The 21907-nt window shown below is 46.9% G+C and overlaps 1 protein-coding gene across 1 annotated transcript in view; it reads right to left on the bottom strand.

Annotated features, from left to right (window-relative positions):
* LOC149326300 (cytochrome P450 3A19-like) overlaps positions 1-21907 on the bottom strand; it is a 158169-nt gene that overhangs the window by 32623 nt on the left and 103639 nt on the right. Inside the window, exons 6-7 of the mRNA XM_089564533.1 lie at positions 6661-6801; positions 4974-5136 (exon numbers count right to left, since the gene is read on the bottom strand). Of these exons, the coding sequence (XP_089420659.1) occupies positions 4974-5136; positions 6661-6801 (304 nt within the window). The remainder of the gene's footprint in view (positions 1-4973; positions 5137-6660; positions 6802-21907) is intronic.

Below are 21907 nucleotides of genomic sequence, written 5' to 3'. Positions count from 1 at the left end.
CGAGTGTGGTAGTATATCGACAAGCCCGACAAGTGTTAGATTGAATAGCGTTGGGCTGAGCACTCCACCCTACTGGACTCCACGGGAAGTGAAATGAGATGATGTTGGGCCATCCTCTATTTTGCACAAAGAGAGATCTGTTGGATAAATAACGACGTATCCAGCAGAATACAAGACCACCAAGCTAGGCAGCTTCCAGAGCGTTCAGAATAGCCTTGCGAGTTATATTGTCGTATGCGCCCTTGGTATCCAGGAACAATGCTTCGGTCAAGCGCTTCAAATGTTTTTGGCGCGGGACGGATGACACCAGGTCGACCACGTTGTCAATTGAAGAGTGTCCACGTCGAAACCCAGACATTATATCCGGATATATGCGGTAGCGCTCCAGGTATCACTCAATACGTGCAAGTACCATCCTTTCGAGTACTTTGCTAAAGGAAGTAGCCAGCCCATTTGGACGGTATGATGCCAGGTAGAGAGGCGATTTTCCTGGTTTCAGGAGCGGAACTAGACGACTGGACTTCCACTCGTCTGGAACTGTGCCCTCATTCTATGATTTGTTGTAATTCTCCAAAAGGGCACGCCTAGCTTCGTGTCCAGGGTTTGCAAGTGCAGTGTATGGCACACCGTGGGGTCCCGGTGATGATGACCGTCTGCAACAAGCCAGCGCGGCGTCAAATTCCTCCACGGAGAAGGGAAGGTCCATCCGAGAATCCCGAGAAGCGGGAACATCGCTACAATGCAGCGTTGCAGATGGGGCAAATGGTCCTGCGACCCTAGCGCACAAATCCTCAGCTACCTCGACCTCGCCACGTCGTTGGAAGAGTGCAAGAGACTTGAAAGAGAGCAGCTGGCGTGCGGACGTTCGAAGGCCACGAACTCCATTCTAGATACGTGACAAAGGTGTCCGTGGATCAAGCGTTTCACAGAATTACCTCTAACGTTTTGCCTGGAGGGCTTGAGTTCTGCGCTGAATTTTCTTTTGCATGCGCCTTGCATCTCTAAGGTGAAGACTCGACTTTGTGCGTCAAGATTTTGCGTCGCAGTGATCGCAGACGCTGTAATTCCCTATCGAATTCCGTGTACTTTTTAATTGGGGCGAATAACCATGTTGCGTTCTCCATGGCCTCCTTAATTTCCCCTTTCTAAACTAGTGGATAAACCTTCTCTGCAAGCATCTTTCATAAGTGCTTGAAACATTGACCAATCGTTGCGTCGCATGCGTGTGGCAGAGGTGTATGTGGAAAGGCCAGTAATGGTCAGATATGTAGGGATATGGTCACTGCCGCGGGTTTCAATATCCCAAAACCACCGGGTGTTGCTGATAAGGCATCGAAAAACGAAAGCCAAGGCAAGGCAGCTGCTGCACGTTGTCCCTGGAATATAAGTTGGGGAGCCGTCATTTAAACACCGAAGGTAATGGTCAGAGGCGAAGGACACAAGTTTCCGTCCCCTAATGTTCACGAGGATTCCCGCGGGTGAGAGGATGAGGATTCCCGCGGGGAGAGAGCGCTTGAGTATTTTCTTCATGTGTTTCTTTTTTTTAGCCAAGCCCTGTGTTCGAGGTTGTCAGAATTGTCAGTATTGGTTGTCAGTACTAATGCCAGTATAAGACACACGCCATTGCTGCCTTTGTTTTTCTTCTTAGGCCTAACTGAAACACGGTCTTTTCGAAGTATCAGCTGCCTACTGATGCCTCAGTTAATTCCCTCCTTCAAAACCAGACTGGCAGTGAAGAAAGGTATATTTTGCTGAAGATGCTGATAATGAGTAACTAGTAGCATATTTCATAATTCTATATATAACAAGTGCTACGAATACATGGTAGAGAGAGGGTGTGGTAGATGGTCCTTGGCGATCACAAAATGAACAAGGGAGGGGAAAACCTCAGGTTGCTTGAGCCAACGTTTCGACAAGAGGACTTGTCTTCGTCTGGGCAAAGCGTTCATCACTGGCAGGGATTAAATAGGGCCTTCGCTCCGAGGAGGAAGGCCCCGGGTGGGGGAAGGAAAGTGGTGTGAGAGGGGGGATGCGTGTCGGGAAGGGGAGGGAGGTGAATCTTGATTCGTTAAGCTGCAATAGCGGAAAAGCTTATATCCGGGGGGTGTGTAATGAACAAAGGCTTTGAAGGGGCTGCGGGAGGATTAGTCAGCGTGGCACAGGGAAATGAGAACAAGGCAAACAAAATAGGCTGGCACTGGAAGGAGGAAGAAAGGGGGGGGGGGCATTTCTGGAATGTCATGGATTCCGAGAGCTGATAGTAGGGGATTAGGGGAAAAGAAAAAAAAAGGGTGAACAAAGGGAGAGGGTGAGAAGGCCGGAAGTGTGGTGGGAAGGGTGCAAAGAGCGATAATATACTTATGTGAGGTTCTAGGAAATGGTCTGACCACGTGCAACATTTGTTAATTTAAAATTGTGCTGACCCTGGAATGTACCTGAGAGATTCCAGGTTTCCTCTGGACATGTTAATCCCTGTTGGTTGCAGTATTTTAAATTTGTGGATTAGGAATGCTTCTCTGTATTTTCTGTCCCTAGTCGATTTGAAGCCTGACTGAAGAATGAACAATTTGAGTTCATCGAATTTGTGATGGCGTTGATTAAAATGGGTCGACACTGCCTTCTGTTCATTCCGTGTTGTGTCAGCCCGGTGCCCGTTTAATCTGGCACTCATTGTTTGCCCGGTTTCTCCGATATATTGTTTCTGGCAGAAGGAGCACTGGAGCATGTAGATAATATTGGACGATGTGCAGTCAAAACTGGTCTTTATATCGAAACTGAAATCGCTTGCCGTACTTTTAATCGTAGTGTCCCTTTGTAAATGTTTGCATGTCTTGCATCTAGGTCGAGAGCATGAAGTTACTGTCGGTGGTGGTTTGATAGTTAGCAGTCAGGAATGCTTACATTTCCTCGGTGCTTTGAGAACGGGTCACAGTTAGAATCACTGGCAGTATATTTTATTGATCAGGAAAAATAATGCTTACGCTTTGCTGTAAAGCTGTATCAGAGAGCATAGGCATCTAGACCCATCACCTGCTTAAATTGTATATTTTTATTTCATTTCATTCTGAAACATCATAGTTACCCGACTGGAAATATATTTTTACAAATTTAGCTTTAGATGATAGGGTTTGTTGAAGATAGGAACAAAATATGAACATTATAGCCGGTTTTCCTGACTACACGAGAGATTATTTCCTAGTCTGAGCCAGAAGCCCCCATGATATAAACCCTCCATAATGGTTCCTGCATTTCTTCTGCCAATAGCCAATTTACTGGCTCACACATCTCATTACGTTATGCATTCGCAGGGACCGTTGAGAATTCTTTGAGTTGCACAGATTCTACATCAGATTGTTTTTGTTGTTTCTGTACATTCTAACAATGACTGGAATAAGCAGAACTCTCCACAATTAATTTCAATCCTGTATTCTGGCTTTTGTAATTGCACTGTGAGCTCAGGAACGACTGCAGAAAGAAAAGTGATGGCCCGCTGTCACTGTGCAAAACAAAGCTCCGCACTTCACACCAGTGAAGAACGTTTGGGCTCCTGTGCAGCCGCACTCTGCAATTTCTGTTTCGGGTTTTCTAATGGCCCGAAAAACACGGCAAAAAATCAGTATAATTCGTTGTCACTGTTCTGTCAAACGCTTCTGACTATAGCAAAAACGTCAATAGTAAAAAATATAAGCCTGACGACTAGAGATCTGTGGATATATTGCTTGTTATAGTGAAAACTTACAATATATGAAAAAATTGTGCTCATAAACTGTGACCGTTCACAAATGCTTTTATTCTGATTTGTTCAGTATTGTAGTTTTCTCGTGTGTATTTGCTTTAGTATTTGACAATAGTGCGCTAAAATGTATGCATAATTCAGACACACAGACGCCTTATAGCATTGAATATGTAAGCATTTGTCATGGAATATCGGTCTGTAGGCCTGCAGGGAGCAGTCCTGTATACATTACAGTGACAACTACTGTGCATGGCTTAGGAAAGGCTACAAGTGCAGTTCTCTGTCATGAGCGAATAAATAATGCAGTGTGCTATTTAGAAGAACTGAATAATAATATAAAGTACGCAGTCGTGGGTATCTGCAAAAAAAGTAATTACACACGTTGTACTTACTGATAGTGGTAGCAACCTGTACTTATAACTCGGCTTGTTCTTGCCAATGTGCTTCGACACGAGAATTCGCACTAAGGGTAGCGTTGTCACTGTGAAATCTTTGCTGCACGTTTGGGGACCGCGCTACGTTCAGTAGAGGCACGCCTTTGTTATTTTGGGGCAGTAATTGCAGACCGTCGTTGTGAGAACGGTTGTATACTATATACATGCACGGCGACTAGTAGAGATCGAACGAGAAGGCGTAGGTGATCGATATTAACTAGTTTTTTTTTGTTTGTGGAATAGAGATGGTCCAAATGCGTATCGTTTCCCGGGCCATGCGGTGCAGTGAAGTTCGTCGCGAATCGGTTCGCGCTCGTCAGGGTCGACCGCAACGAGATCAGAGCCGACCCTTTTAGCTTCGAGGAATAACCCCTAGACTAAAAAACGCTGACGCAACGGAGGTCTAGAGTAAGCCGCAATTAATCGACATAATTTCTACCGGAAGATATGTGCGTGTTTTTACACAAACGTGCACATGCCATTTGACGGGAGCCACTGCCAGGCGCGCCAATCAGAGCGCTGGAATCGTCCGCAAGCTGAATGTACATTACTCCGCCTGCCCCGCATGCGGACTCAAAACGTGCGACCCGCACGCGGACTCCGTCAAAAAACGATCGTACAACTGTCGTTAGGCTGCTTTTCATGAACCAGAATAATGAGGGAGGAAAAATGTCGTGCATAGTGATAAAAAGAACAACTAGATATATTCGCCCTTGCGCTACTAACCACATTTTCTTCAGTGCGAGAGAGTTGAATGGCACTGCAGATTTGCCATCTACTGGGCCCGTAGACCTGCTTCTTACCATTTGAGACGGCCCAAGTTGAAAGCTGTATTTTTCCACGAGCTTCGCCATCGTGAACTTCATGTACAGCACGGCGATCTTCATGCCAACGCAGTTGCGCGGTCCTATGCCGAACGGCACGAAGGCCCTCTTGTTCAGGTTGGTCTCGTTCTCGGGGGAGAATCTAGCGTTTCAAAAGTACACAGCAATGATTACTGACGCGGCAGTGCCCTTCTCGTAGTTCTTTAATAAATCACGTCCCTACAGTGAAAACAGTTTGCGATTTCCTATGGCACAAAGGATGGGAATTAGACAAGAATTTCAGCCCATATGCTCCTCCGATTGCAACGCCGAGCCTAATTTACCATAAGTAATCTGTTAACATGTTAATTGCATCGCGGCTCACCGGTGGGTCACGTGGTGGTGCTAGTGGTTTATTTTAAGGAAAAAAATTAAAAATAAAGAAATAATGAAATGTATTCCTGCTGTGCGGCACAAATAGTGAGTGGCGCTATGAAGCAAAGCAGACATTTGGGCTAGTTGGTGTGAATTAATGATGGAAAAAACAGCGCAACTAAGAAAGAAAAACAGAACAAGAGGGGAGACACTACAAGCGCTGACTCGCAACTAAGGTTTATTAGAAAAAACAGAATATATACAGTAACCACCCACGACTGCGTACGTCATACCACAGGGGAAAAAAACAGATTACATGCATGACGTGAAAGATGATCTAAACAGTAGCAGCGCGCATGTGCACCCGGTTATTTAAGTACCTAAATTCCAAATCTGACAAGGCGACTGAAGGATCACTGACGCACCGTGTGCCGTTTTTTCGAATAAAGAACGCTTCCATCAGCTCCCGGGTCACCTTATCTTGGTGGCAAAAAAGCACGTTAGTTTTCGGGAAAAGGGGTGTGCATCTGCAAACCCGGCAGTGTGCGGGAAGGTTGTCTCGCGAGTCACTGCCGAGTAAGTTGCGGTGCTCAAAGAGCCTTACGCTTACACAGCGCCCCATTTGCCCGATATACTCTTTACTGCAAGACAGTGGCAAACGATACACAACACCCTTTTTGCAAGGAATGAAAGGCGACACATGTTTTGTAGTACAAGCCTTGCGATTCTTGTGGATACCAGCCGCCAGTTTTTTGTCCACTTGTGGGCAAATCGCAGCGAGCTTCTTAGGTGCCGAGAGCACCACCCTAACATCATACCTTTTTGCCACGCTCTTTAACCCATGGGAAAGCCTGTGAGCGTACGGAATGACAGCCGGCCTACGGCGCTCACTGTCAACACGGCCTCTTCCGTTGGCCCCTGACTTAACTCACCTCAGAACTTTTTCTCCTGCCCTGGAGATGACGTGGTTCAAGCTCAGTGGTGGGTCACGCGGCAGTCAAGAAAATCTAAGGGTGGCCCACCGGTGTGTCATGACGTGCCGGGACTGGGGACTTGAAAATCGCTGCCGCAGTGAACATTTCAAATGCTAAGTACCAGTCTAATCTGTTGCGCAATAGCTGATATTCACAAGCTTTATGACTAGAAATCTCGATAGCTTGGAAGTTCTGAAAATGTTTGGCTAGCCGTTTCACACGGCCTAGCAGTTATCGGTTTTGAAGCGCTGCCAGTGCGGCAGAACAGAGGTCGCTAATCAGTGTCGAAGACGAATGAATGCATGCAATTGTTGCGTAAGTATAGGTTGCTCTCTCACCTCTCTGGGTTGAACTTCAGAGGCTCAGGCCAAAAGCGTGCGTCCCTCTGTATCTGGTAGAGCGGTACCATGAAGCATGTCCCAGCCTTGAACTCGATTCCCTTGTACTCGAAGTCTTGCTCGGCCCTCCTGGTGACAAACCTGCAGAGAGTCTCAGAGCACGTCCAGGAGTGACAAATCGGCATGAGGAATGCGCCCTTCCATTTTCCAAGTTGCAGTGATAAGCTGATGAGTTGTGTTTGCAGTTAGCATTAACATGATTTGCTCAAATTATTACAGATACAAATAACAGAATACAAAGTAGCCCGAAAGTAATGCCATATATTTTCTTTCTCAGTAGTTACAACAGCTAATATTAGTGCGACCATACTTCTGAGCGCGCACGGGGATATACAGCACCTTATTTTTACACATAGTTGCATTCATCGGTTGACCATTGTTGCCTTAAGAAGAGTCTCTATGCTTCGCCAAATATCTGAAGTTAGGGAAGTGACGCTCTTCACACCGGAGCTCTTCCATAATAGAAGTTTCAAAATTTCTCATGTTTCAAGAAACGCGGTCCCAGTTCACAAAAATTTCGGTGTTCTTCCTTGCAAGGTGGATGCTTTGAGAGAAAAAGTGCAAAAGGGAAACTCCGAAGCCCAGAGATTTTTTCGTTTTGAGGTACAGCTGAAACTGTTTCGCAGAAACTGCGGCATTTAGGATTCAGTCTCTTTTTGAAACTTATGTGTTACGTCAGCGCGTGGTTCCGTTGAGTGGCGCTTATCGAGAGCCTTGCTGAAGTAGATCACTTTCTTCCTGCCGCTGAGAAGGAGGAAACGGCGACAGAAGACATTTTGCGAGAGGCGCAGTTCACAGGTCACTCTAGAGCTCTGCTTGGCTATACAAGCGAGGAAACTAGAGCAACCTTCGAACTCCTTTTGCCCGTAGAGGCTGCAGGCATGGCTACTCTCTGCCGAAAGAGGCCTGCCAGTTAATTTAAGGCAGAGTTAACTGCTTGCAAACAGTGCATGGTCTACTCTTTAGGAGAGCGCACCAGTTTTTAGAGTGTAGCCTAGTGTCAAAATGGGTTTTCTGTGTTCAAGCTGCGCAGGGCAACGCAAAATCTCCCCCTCCTTTAGCACCCGCCAGGCTAGATATCACCGCGCTCCACCCCCCGAATTGGTCTTAAAAACCCAAAACTACGCCCACTGCAAGACAAGCCCCCTTCAAATTCCTCCACTCTGCCCGGTCCAACGCCATCTATTTCCCCGCAAACTTCTTATCCACCCACCTGACACTGCAGCCGCCTACAAATAGCTTGCCTTCTATTGGAATCTATTCGTTACCCCAGAGGCCCGTCTTTTAGCTTGCCTTCGTATTACATACCCAAGCTGCCGTGGCAGTCTCCTTTTCTTCATCTCAGCTGGCATATCATTAAGCTGTGTTCGTTCCCCGGCTCTCTGTGCTCCTTTCGGGTAACTTAACGTCGCGCTTATAAATTTGCTTTCTATAGTTCGCTGTACTGTTCTTATTTATTTTGTCTCTTTTCGTTAGCCTCCACGTTTTGCACTGTGTTAGACGATAGACGGTGCCAGTAGAGAGCGAGATGGGCGGAAGAGATTACATGGTGGCTGCTGAACCAGAGAGATCACTAGGAGAGGCGGCGCAGCGGACGCAGTTAGGCTTGCCAATTAAACTAGTTAGGTTGGTTGCGACACCATACCTAAGCTATATCTCTAATCTCGAACGTCGAGTATTTTTCCTCCATGCAAGAATGAAATATGCAACTGTCTGTTATTTTTAAAGGGTCTGATGAGACCAAGTTAACAAATTATTGGCTGATCAATTCTCCACGTGCACTCGAAGGCTCTTAAAAAAGCAATGCTTAAGAAAATCAATTCTTTTTGTCTGACACATTCCTTATCACCTGGCAGTCAGTATGGATTTCGAAAGGGCAAGTACACAGAATCTGCTTCAGTCGTGCGAAAGGACATCTTTTTTAGGCAATACTGAAGCTAAAAAGTTATCGCTCGGCATTGTTGTCGATTCTAGCGAAGCAATTTTTCGCCTTAATCACAACATATTCCTTTAACTCGCTCGGCATTGTTGTCGATTTTACCGAAGAAATTTTCCACCTTAATCACAACATATTCCTTTAAGTCGAGAGCTATCGCAGCCGGGTTCTTTCATTGAACTTTTTCGGTCTTACTTAAGCATACGCAAGCAGGCCGATACGGTTTATGATTTCAAGTCTGGTCTACTTTTGATTGACTGTGGTGCACAGCAAGATAGCCTTCTCGGTCGGCTCCTGTTTAATGTCTATGCAAACGACATCTGCAAACACAACCAATATTATAAGTGGTATTGAGTGCGTTGATAACAAAAGTCTATTCCTTAATGGTTCCTCTCTCGGCGAAATTTTCAATGGACAAAATATGATCCTTCGTTCACTGAACAAATGGGAGCTATTGATTCAGTGTACCGTGAAAAAACTTTGATGGCCATATTGTAATGCAACAGGTCTGTACAGATGTTTTTTGTGAGTATTCGAGTCAGTCTTGAAAGCTCTGCTCGAGCTCTTCCATTTAGAAGTTAGTTTTAATAATTGCCGCTCCCAGACGATTAGGGCGACAGCGCACCGAGCGTTCTCACCGCCCCTACACCGATAACGTATTAGCTGTTTAGGAGCGCCTTCTTTTTGGGCGTGGCCAATTGACGTGGGCGGAATAGTGCGCGGTGAGGTACAGTCACAAGCTGTATTCTTTATCATTTTTTCTAGCACGTCGGCGTGCATGAGCTGAGGGGGGAGAGGACGAGAATAATTTTTTACCGCCGATATCGTCAGCGTTAATGAAGCTAGACTGAAAATTTTAAATGTGATTGCATTCAGGCTGTCGTGGGAGGGGGGGGGGGGATCTCGCGTTTTGTGTCACGAAAATCCCTGATTGGTCAAGAGAGAGGATTATGTCATAGACATCACGTGACCACAAAATACCATTTAGAGAGCACCACCTAGCCAGCTTTCCTGTCATTAAAGAACTTCCTTCTTCTCGCTACAATTATAAATAATACGGGCCACAAAGAATCAATCAGCTGACATAACAAGTCATGACGTCATCGAACCATCCTTGGTAGTTGCCTCCAAAGAAATGAAAACCCTCCCGCGGAAAGTGCTCGAGCGGGAGTCCAACTCCAGCCTTCACGGTTGCAAGCTTGGCGCGTTACCTCTACATCACTGAGAAGTGCTCGTTCAGCGCGAAAGATTAGCGGCCTTAAAGCTTGCATATATGGAGCGTTTTTACAGCGGCAGGTCAGCGATTTGCACCCGACGGCGCGCACTCAGCGCACGGCGTTGAAAAAAAATCATTTTCGATTTAACCCTGTTTGTATATGCGTTATATGTGCGACAGCAGTTTTTTGGCCCTTGAAGCCCTGTCCGGCCAAAGAACTTTGTTAAAATCCACGGCGGAAGCTTGACTTTTGAAAGCAGGTAAGAATAGTTAGAATTTTTGGTAACAATTTTCCGCTTAATGTTTACCAGAATGGAATGGCCGTCCTCGATGCTATGCGGGAAAGTTTTGGGCATGGTTTCTGTCTGTACCGGAACACAAACTACCGGGGCCAATTATCCCGTACTGACGACGTTTGTAGAAGAGTTGGCAGACCTGCATAACCGGGATTCGGAGGAGATGAACCGTTCTCAATCGGATATAACTGAAGAAAATCAGTAGGCTTGGGAGGATGCACATAATCATTGCTCACACAGTAGAAAGGAACATTTTGTTGTCTCAAAGATATCATACAAGTCAAGCACATAGCAAAACCACTTACATCACACAGCTCAGGAATTATTGTCTCTAACACGTCAGAAATGTTCACAGTCACTGGGGTTACGTCTCGCTTGCGCCATAGCCGGTCATACACAAAGCACGCATGGCCGCATGGATTGTCCAGGAAATCCCGCTTCACGATGTTTGTTGCGGCGACGTGCTGCTGCTGTTGTTCCTTCGCTTTCCGATTCTGTTGGACTGCACCTGCCAAGCTATCCACTTCTAATCGAAGCGCTCTGTGGTCCGCAGTCTCCGAAGCTTGTTGATCCCGTATTTCGGCAGCGCACTCCGCGGGAGTCTTCGACATTTGTTTCCGCGTGTGGACAAGGGCCTCCGTCGCTGCGCTCGTTCTTCGAGTTTCTGCATGTTGTCTGGCACGCTTATACTGTTGATGCGGCACCAGTTCTGCTAGTCGGTTCGCTATGACTACAGGGTCTCTCCACTTGTGTTGTTGTTGCCCTCTTTTACGCTGGTGTTCAGTCCATCTAGCTCGGCGCAAAACATCTGGGTCCACATTAGAAGGCCCGGTCTCAACCACTGAACGGCGGCGCAATGCATGCGAGAACCAAGCGCGTGAGCAGTCCTCTATTCGTGTCCGACTGGTCGCTCCGTGATCCGGTTAGGGTTTGGCAAACTGGCAGCCGCTCTTGCTCAGACTGCATAGCAAGGCTAGTCAGGCTGAATGGTCAGCTAGTACTTAGAGCGGAAGCGTAGGAAGCAGAAGGAGGGCGTAACTTCCGGAACCACGACGCGGCACCGCTGCTGCGGTCAACAGTAGCCGCACGTGGTAGTACACAGTCTGCATCGCGGTCGCCGCTTCGCCTGCGTCTATCGCTACCCCGGCTCTCCGCCTGCGGCAAAAATGAGCGTCCCGTGAGATCGCTCCGGATATACCTCACCAGCCGAAGTCGTGTTGAATACAGTGATGAACGGTAAGTAAGGCCTTATTTGTCGCCCGCACGAACAACGCGCTTTCTCGCCTTTTCGCAGCGGCGCAGTTTTGAGAGCTGTGAAGGATTCCACAACGCACGATGCCGAAGGCAACATTGTGGTTCTGCCCTAATATCCTGCGCTTAGGCGTGCGAATGCTAGTGAAAAAGAAAAAAAAAAGATTGCCGTGAAAATGATAGACAATCTGCTCTCGGGCAATAACATTTCCTCTGTTGTGAATGTTTCAACTTCGCGTTTTTTCCTTCCCTCGTGCTCCGTGCGTACGCACTGCGCATTTTGTAGCAGATCACAGAGGACGCTTGTGCATGTTTATTCCTTGCATTGCCATCTCCAAACAAACCTGGTGCAATATGCCTGCCAGGGAATGGATGTTGACGTTAGGTGAGCCGTTGAAGTTAGCCTTGGTTTGGTTTCGGAATTAACATCCTGAAGAGATTCGGGCATATGAGGGACGCCGTAGTGAAGGGCTCCAGAAATTTCGACCACATGGGATTCTTTAACGTTCACTGAAATCACACAGCACAGGGAGCCCTGGAATTTCGCCTTCATTGAAATTGGACCGCCGCGGCCGTGACCGAACCCGCGTCGTTCGGGTCTGCAGCCGAGCACCATAACCACTGAGCCACTGCGGCGATGAAATAAGCCTTCGGCAAATACATTTTTTCACGTGGTCGGCAGAAATGCCTTAGCAGTGAACGTATTCAATCCGTGTTCATAATACTCGCGTCAACTGCATGTCCAGCAACCCGCAATAGCCTCGTTTGTCGCTGCGCAGCACGCTCATTCTTCAGTGCGGTAGCACTGCTACCCACACTCCCCGGGTTTCAGCAGTGTGTGTGTGTCTGTGTGAAGCCTCTGAATAGAAAGTGTAACTGGGTTAGCCTTAATCACGCTCCAAAAAGGCAGTTACGCGCCTTTCCTTTTCTCAGACCTAGCGCAAGGTCCGTTCACACTGAAGAAAGGAAAGGAGCATAACTGGCTCCTTAGGTCCGCGTCAACCTAAAAACAAAACATGCTTTCGCACAACATTTCGGGCTTGGCAGTGCTGAAGCGCCAGCCGTTTCTTTTTATTTCCATGTTGGTGGATTGGTGTTTTCTCTACACAGGGGCGGAAGACCAGACAATCCCTCTTGTTATGTGTGCCTCTTCGAAGAAGCAGAGTGAAACAGTGGTGTCTGTTGATTAGTCCAGGTAATTGTCTTTCCTGAATGCATGTTGATACCGTAGCAATGCAAATGCAGTTTCAAAGCTAAGTTAGCTACCTTGCATGCATCTAATCAGTTCGTCTTTCGGCTTATTCATCTCTTTGATTTAAATAAACCATTTTTTCTTCTTATTGCTAAATACAGGTTCAATTGGAAGACACTATAACAAGCATGAGTACGACAACAAAGCATTGGTTGAATGGTAAGGCAAAACAGCGCTGACGGATGGGACGGAAGAATACGAGACAGACATGACATTCAACATGAAGCAACCAGCCCGACTCAGCCCCCTCTTTGGAAGCATTAGTGAGGTTGCATATTTTGTTTTCTATCCACGAACTGCCACGCAGTTCAGAAAAGTGTGTTATCTATCACGCGCATTATCCGCATCCTCACCTAAAGTTTCTCGTTTTCTTCGTGCTTCAAACGAAGCTCACCAGACAAAGGAGAGAATGCGTTCCTCCGACGTCTTTTTCGGAGAACCGCCGTGGTGTATGTTCGACGGGAAGCATTCTGACTGCTCTAACTTGGCAATGAGGTTATAGTATATATATATATATATATATATATATATATATATATATATATATATATATATATATATATATATATATATATATATATATATATTATTTGAGTGTGCCTCAACAGCCAAGTGCCCTAAACGAGCGCACACTAGGTCAGATACATCAGAATGACCACTTAGAACAATTAAAACCAGGCATGAAAACAACTAGGCAAATATGTCCGTGTCAATAAACGGTTTTTTATACAGGATTTGTATAGGGTCAGTGGACAGATGGCGTGCAAATCGGAATAAAATTTGTGAGAACATTTCGCGGCTTTTACATGCGGCACACGAAAATTCAGCGACATCAGTAATGTCCCACAGTTAATGAAACCGCGCACGACTTTGTGCAGAAACTGCATGTCACGTATGCGTCGCCTGTCGCGAAGGGTACACATATTGAGGTCTGCCAAGAGAGAATCATAGTCGTAGAAACGACGGCGACCAATATATCTATCATAATAGATGCGTGTGAACTTACGCTGGACATTTTCAATTTTCGTGCAATAGGCGACAGATACGCTATTCCAGGCTACTGACGCGAACTCAAGACGCTGTCTCACAAGGGCACAGTATAGAGTGCGTAGAGATTCGTGCCGTCGAAATTTTTTTGTTAGTCTAGAGATACGACCAATATGCCTCAATGCGCGTAACACAATTGAATTTACATGCACTCTAAAATCATGCTTTGAATCAACAACAACACCAAGGTCTCGTACGTGGGCCACACGAGAAATTTGACCCGCCAAAAGTGTATAATCAAACGTAACTGTGTCGCGTTTCCTAGTTAGAGACAGGATGAAAGTGTTCTTAATGTTCAGTTTTAAGCGATTCATCAAGCACCAATTCTCGACATTGTTAATGTCACCTTGCAATTGGCGGCAGTCCCCAATATCTGCAATATTACGGAATAGTTGAAATCATCTGCGAAGAGCAAAATTCTCGAGTTCTTGACATGTAGCGGCAGATCATTAACAAACACTAAAAACAACAGCGGTCCTAAGTTGGAGCCTTGAGGCACTCCCGAAGATGATAGAAATTCGTTGGACGCACAGCCAGAAAACCGGACCACGTTACGGCGGCTGCCAAGGTAGCTTTTGAGCCATGTGCAGTACATGGGGCAAAGTCCATATTTTTCCATCTTCATGAGACGTACCTCATGGGAAACCATATCGAAGGCTTTATCATGTCAAAGTAGATTGCATCTACCTGACCTCGATTAAATACATGTGGCCCAGTATAATCAAGAAAGCTGCATAAATTCGTTTTACAGAACGACCTTTTAAAAACCGTGCTGCATAATTGAGATCTGTTTGAAGTATAAGCCCATGTGTTCGTAAATAATCATTTCAAAAACTTTCGCAAAAGAACAAATCAGTGACAAAGGTCGAAAGTTGTTTACATCACAAGTATCATCAGACTTGAATAAAGGAACAACAACTGACAACTTCCAATGACAAGGAAAAACACCAGTTCGCAACGATAAGTCGAACAAATACACCAAAACAGGGCCAAAAATGTCAGCGCATTCTTTGTTTACGAAGCTGGGAATTTCATAAATTCCTGTTGAAAGTTTTGCCTTAAGTTTCTGAATCGCCGTAAGAACCTCATGCTAGGTGACAATCTCAAAAGCTAACCAGTCAGCACTGTCTTCAAAAGTGATAATAGCACTTGCGTTATCATGGCGCACAAAACAAGAGCGGAAGTGATCAGCAAAAGCTTGGCACACATCCTGAGGCTTAAAACAGATACCATCGCGCGCCTTTACCATAGCAGCACTAACCTTATCATTTCTTTGCATGCGCACAAAATTACAAAAACTGCTTGGTTCCTTTTTAAAGTTCTGTTCAAGAAGTTTGTGGTACTCGGCATCATCACGTGCAATCAGTTTTTTCACAATTTGACTGCACAATGAATATTGTTACGAGGTGGCAAGCCCAGAAAAAGGATGACATGATCACAAATGATAATATGATTTAATGGCTGTGGGCCTAGCGCGAGCGCTCCGTCCCGCACCACTGCCCCCTTCTTCTTCTTCGTAACATGACCCGGGTCCTCCGAGCGGTCGTCCCGATCGATTGCTGAAATTCGCAATGATGAGGTGGCGATGACCCAAGATGAACGAGATGATCTGATGAACGGTTGCCCCCGGAGCTTCAGGTCCAGCGGTCGGTCGCCCACAGCCGAAGGTCAGGGATTGAGGACTCGCCGGACAGCTTGGGGGGGGGGGGGGGGGGTTGCCGTCTTGATTCGGGTCGTCGTCGGGTCATGCTGCGTCTGGTCCTGGTCGTCGTGTCTTGTGGTCAGGGCTGGGGACGGGGCGGGGAAACCGGCTGGTCGGTTGAGGTCAGGTCGGGCTCGGGTTCAGCCGGCGGCGGAGTCCAGGTCCCCTCGGCCAACGACGAAGGCGAGCAGAAGGTGGCGATGCTCCAGGGGCCAGGATGACGATGAGGAACCCGCACCTCACACCAAATGTTACCAGGTGGCAAGCCCAGAAAAAGGACGACATGATGACAGATGATATGATTTAATGGCTGTGGGCCTAGCGCAAGCGCTCCGTCCCGCGCCACTGCCCGTTCTTCTTCTTCGTAACGATATTGCCGCGAATCTTTGTAGCATTTGTTTGTTGTGTTTATTTGTTCATGCTTCAAGGCTGCCGGCACGCCGCTTTATCGCTTCGTTTGTGACGCAAGACGCGCCTAGAATCATCTCGATGGGTCGCATCCGGACGGAGCCGACTCTAGTATGTGCCAGAATGTTCTAGTAACTTCTAAAGCTTTATCTCGAAGATTCGCTGTCGGCTTTAAAAAGAGCACGGCCGACAGCGGCGGGCATTCTGTTCGACGACCGCCGAGCACGCTTGTTGCTACGCCGCCGCCGAGTGATTCAGTTCTTTGCGGGCGCAAGTCAGCCCGAATAAAAAGGTTTGTTTCGAAGACATTCTCGCTGTGTTCCTGTTCGCCGGACTTCAGCCACCACTACGTGACAATACCTTTGGTACCAATATTCACTGTCTGATTTCACGTAGAGTTTGTGGTACTTCTGTCTTTTCTTCAAGTAATGTCTCAAATCGCGCGAAAACCAGCAAGGAAATCTGCACTTCTTCTATTTACGGTGACGTATACATTTTTTCATTACACCCTGTACAATTGATGTAAGTAGCTCGACGCCTGTGTTTACATCCTTCATCTCAAGCAATTCTGACCAGTCGTAGGCTAGAATATCATTGTACAGCCTAAGGTAATTGCCATACGTGTATCTAAATTTTTCTGGCACCATCTCACACTCTGGACGAAAAGACAAAAAGAACGACAAGGTAAACGGGCAATGTTATTTGTCTACCAGAACAAGAGGATCGCGCACCGCTTGCACGCCAAAAAGAGGCACATTAGACAGAATTAGGTCTAAAATGTTTCCAGCACAGTTCTTAATTGCATTACATTGATATAAATCATGGAAATTACTAAAATAAATTAAACACTTGACTTTATCTCCAGTTGCTGTGCAGACACTAGTGACCAAACCAGTGGACCAATCGACCTTAGGAAGATTAAAGTCCCCGTACATGTGAACCTTGTACTTCGAAAAATCGATTTTTTCCCCAATATCCAAAAAATGATCGGTAAAAACGTCAGGAGCCGAATTTGATGGAAAGTAGTAACAGCCGACTAGATAGTGCGATTTGTCACACGTTGGAATTTCCAACCACACACATTCTTCGCATGTCTCCAGGTCTGGTCTCCTAAATGCATTTAGTACAGAACGGCAGGCTATCAGAACTCTGACCCTGTATTTAATCTAGTCAAAATACGCCCTATCGGCCCTGAAAACAGCGTACTCGTCTGAGAAATAAGACGCACTTGAACATGATGAGTTTAGCCACGTTTCCGTCAGGCACATGATGTCATACTCACATTCGTATGCATTCGCGAAGAGAGCTTCCCTTTTAGTTCGCAGCCCTCTCGTGTTTTGGTAATACAGCTTAATTTACTGAGCCATTTTCGGATGTAGTCAGAGCACCGTTAGCGTCATCAAAGCGCCGTGAGGACCACAGGTTTCCATAAAAAGGGCGAAATACGCAACCATCAGGCCACACTTCCGGTTTGCTCACAAGTTCAAGTAAATGCTCATCCAGAGAAACGTGGAAGGAGCAATATGTATCGTACTTCGTTTTCAGTTCTGTGCAAGTTACAACCTTGTCACCTACTGTGTCCGCCAAAAGTTCCTGTATGTCCAGCGCCGTTGTTGTCGGGTCCAGGCGAGAAACAAATAAGCTTTTCTTCGCGTGTAGTTTGGGCGCTACTTTAAGCATAGACTGTTTAGCTGTGCCAAACATTGCTCGAGGCCGAGGTGGTTGGCTCACCGCTTTCGAAGGGCGTGGCAGATGAGTACTCTGGTCCTGAGGAGGAGGCTTCGATGGAGGGGCCGACATTCCAGCAGGCAGATTTGCCGCCACGGCTGAAGCGTAGTTGCGAGATTCCGAGCAGTCAGAATGCGAGCGCTCACTCTGGCTGGCGGTACGAACAGAGTCACTCAGGCCACTCAAAGCTTCAAGCTAGAGCGCGTTTTCCGCAAGAAGCTGTCGCACCTCATCAGTTAACGCATCCATTCGACTAGCCATTTTTTGTAGCATTAAAATAGCACTCGAGGAAGCACTGACGGAATCTGACTCTTGAAAATCCAGAGAAGAGCGCTGCACTTCGGGGGGCGTTTCCGTGTCGCCGGCTCCGCCGATAAGCTCTGCCGCCGAAGGATCACGCCGCTTCATGCAATGAACACATTTGTACTTGCTGGCCCCGGATTCCATGAGGATGTTGTATTCCTCGGCCGGCATGTTGATGCATTTGCAGTGAAAAAGCTGATTGCAAGACGCGCACGGCAAAAATTTCTGCCCACCACGAATGGGCTGGGAGCGGCGCGCACATGCGTCCGCATCGGGCGCCATGTTGAGAAATTCCTGCGGAACTGTAAAACATGATTACACATCGGGACATTCCCGCGCATAAACTCTTACCCTTTCCTCGGAGTAGTTTTGCACCACTGTGCAGACGTTGTGAGCAACCTTCGGTACACACTGTGGCACGCTGAAGAGTTCTTCAAACATCCCCTTACAGATAGCACTGTCGTCCTCGTCTTAGCTGCTGCTGGAATCGTTGTTGTCATGCGCTAGATGCTACAGCAACAAAGACTTTATTCTTAGCGTAGTTATGCGGCTCCTCTTGGACATTGTGCCTCACACAGCGCGGCACCCGCAATACACAACACAGCAAGGACTCTACAACTGCGTGACGGGGTCAAAAGCTTACACTTGCTTCTGCCTACGCGTAAGGGACGCCGCGTTAGGCCTCGCACCGCTTTCGCGGAATGGCGGAAGTGGCTGTGTCACGTGAACTCAACTCGGAGCCACTCCGACTTTTTTTCTCGGAGCGCGTCACAGCGCTAGACGTGTACGCATGACGGAGCGTACCTGTTGAGCTTCACGATATGGTTCCAAAGAAGCACTTCGATCTTAAGCCCTTTCTACTCGCCTTCTAACAGCTCCCAGGAATTCATATTTTCCGTCAATGCTAGTGAATTCTCCAGGCATAGGGACTTCCTTGGAGCAACGCCTAAAGTTGTCTTGCAACAACGAGGTGAAATCAAACATGCCAATGTCCGAGCTAATTTTCTGAGATATGTTGAAACGAAAAGCCTTGCAGTTGGTAAATATGACTCCACGCCCTCCTACCTCAAAGTGTAGGCGAGGGTGTTTTACAAGTATGGGATAGTGGTCACGCCCCTTAAGTTTCAATGTCTGCCGTGCACCCCACATCAGATACAAGGTCCGAAGTGCGGAGTCAGATCTATACGACTGGAATATCGGAAGCCACTAAGAAAGGTTGGTGAGCCGTCGTTAAGCACACATGAGTTAAATTTTCTTGCAGCACATTCAACAATTATTTACCGGCGCAGTAGTGATCACTACCCCAAGCTGCATTGTGAGCGTTGAAGTCTCCACATATCAGCAAGTTTGAGCCATAGATTTTGAGGATAGACACGAGCAAATCAGTCGAGAGCCGACTAGTGGCTTTTGTGTAGATACAGCAGTAACACACACTTTATCAAAGGACATTGAATGCCACATACATGCTCTTAAACGTCTAAATCACTCGAGTGAATTAGAAATGAGGGCGAGTCTTTCCTCACGGACGCCACAGCACTGCTCAAACCTTACTACCATGATGACTTGTAAGACACATTATTCTAGAGAAGAAAATTGTCAAACCATCTTCCTGTATACACAAGACAGGAAAATTATGTTGCACGAGGGTTCTACGAAAATCTGCAGTTTTGTTCGTAGGCTGTTGGATTCCGCTGAAGAACCGCGACATTGTGGTAACGACTATACATAGACTGCTTGCTGAAGTACGGACCTTGGTAGCTGAGCCAGTAAAGGCTCCATATAAAACTGACCCTTCACTTCCGGGAGGGTACTCGTCATGCCTACGGGAGGCATGACAGAATCGCTCGTACTGCTGCAAAGAGCACGAGAGGACCAACTGCACCACTGAAATCGAATCGTAGTCTCCAGATGCTGCTGTGGAATGTCTGATACAAGGACGCTGAAAGTGAACCGCAGGAGCTTGCACCTTAAGAACAGATCGTTGCTGAGCAGGCCTTCTGAACACGGACGAGTAGGCAACCGAACAGTCCGAAGCAGGATCTCGCGCTTGACTGCTTTCTCTTTGTTGAGCAAGTCTCTTAAATGCCGGCGCCTCCGACACAGCTGAAGCCCAATTCTGCACTTGAGTGCTAGAATTCTGCCGAGCAGAATTCTTCAACGCAGAGAGGTATATTTGAGACCTAGAAACTTGCGGTTGTTTATTCTGCACTGTAGCCTGCCCAACGGGGTTCGCCGAGTAAAGATTAGGAAGCATGGCATTTTGACGAGGTGGTCGCCCATTAATTACTTCATGTCATGAGAGATATGAGGCTTCTATGTTCTGAGGGCATCCAGAGAAGGAAGCAATATGGTCAGGTGCACAGTTCGCGCACTTCGGTTGCAGTAGTGATTTGCAGTCTGTGTTCATGGCCCTCCGAACAGATCTTGCATCGCGTGGACTAGGACAGTTCTTCGCCCTTTGACCGACCCACTGGCAATTGAAGCATCGAAGATGAGCACCTAGGTAGTTTTGAACGAGATTACTTGTGAAGTCCAAGTGCACCCTTTCCGGCATAGCGCGGTCTTCCCTGAAAGCGAGACTCACTCAGTAGAGGGGTCAGGACTACGCCGCTCCATCCTTCTGGCGCTGGAACTTTGTCTGACATCTAGATGAAACCACTCTAACGTCTCTCAAAAAATCGAGCGGCCCATCACTGTATTGAAGAGGTACACTGCATATTTTCCCGACTTTCCTCATGTATGTCTGAGGCGTAAAGTGTACAACTCCTAGGCCGGACACGTGAGATAGCCATCGCAGACGGTTAGCAGCTGCCAAGGAAGCAACACTAACCGAGAAGCTACCGTCTTTGTTCACTGTGAATGCTGTTACTTTGCTTTGGCGGCTGTCACGATTTCCGATGACAATCTGCTTGGATTCGCCTGCCAAAAGCTTCGGCCCTCCTCTGACAGGCGAAACACTAGAGAAATTCCTGCACGTCGTTTCCTCTTGTACTCCATTAGCGTAAATGGTGACTCGTCACATTCTATATTCTGTGGCTCAGTGAGCACACAGACAGATGCGCTCTTATGATACCTCCTGCTGTCCTGCAGTTGTTCTTATTCATTCAGTCACAACTCTTGGCTTTGTTACTGAGGCTCCTGCACCCTCGAGCATCAGTTACGGGGGCTTCAAAATGTTACGCGGCAATTGCGGGCCAACCGGTTGTTGGCTGAACACAGGAGCAGCATTCAAGGTGCTCAGTTTACCACGAGCAGCACTGGGGTATCAGGACTGCCCTGCGCCACCAACCACCGTTGTGGCTTAAGGCAAGCAAAAACAAAAAAAAACTTCATACCTGGCACCAACTGTACCGGAATTTCAAGGACCTGCTGCCTGTTCACACAGGGCTAGTGAGCTCACGAAAGGACAAACAGAACGACAAAAATGCGAAAAATTGTCACAGCGCCTCAGAACTGCTTTCGAAAACTCCACTTCTCAGCCTAGCTGTAATGACGTTAAACGTTAATGTAAGTCCTGTAATCATCGCAATCTCCCCAGGTCTGTCTAATGCCAGCAGAAACAAATATTCCATCCTCCCTAACTTTAGTCTTCCAGTGTTATTTTATTCTTTAGCTATCATGAGTATTGTTGAGTTACTATATTCCTTTATTTCTTGTGTTTTAATGGTCTTTGTGCGAGCACCGATTGCCCATAGAAATTATTTGTGCGTTTTACCAGGGGCAACTTTTTCAGATGCAAATATCAGTACTTAGTTGTGAAAATAGCCTCTTAACTGGCCGGTTAATTTCTGCTTAGCTGCAAGCCGGAGTGAGTTCCATTAGTCCATACACTTTATTTACACCTGTCGCTGCCAGCACGCATTATCTCATTGACGCTCTTGTCTCAGGCGTTTTAGGGATATGATGGTGCTACATGCCAAAGCCTGCCGACAAAATGTATCCTGCACTGCCCTAATCGTTTCAACTTAAATGTTTTAGGTGAAGCGCAGGCTTCTCTAAGTACAAATAATAACCATAAGGATCTCAGTTCAAGTCTACCCAAGCTGCC

This window comes from Amblyomma mixtum, chromosome 10 (assembly GCF_055824585.1).
Source record: "Amblyomma mixtum isolate Tamu chromosome 10, ASM5582458v1, whole genome shotgun sequence".
In the NCBI taxonomy this organism is placed as follows: Eukaryota; Metazoa; Arthropoda; class Arachnida; order Ixodida; family Ixodidae; genus Amblyomma; species Amblyomma mixtum.
The sequence above is the reverse complement of the archived record's forward strand: the minus strand, read 5'-3'. Positions and strand labels throughout refer to the sequence as shown.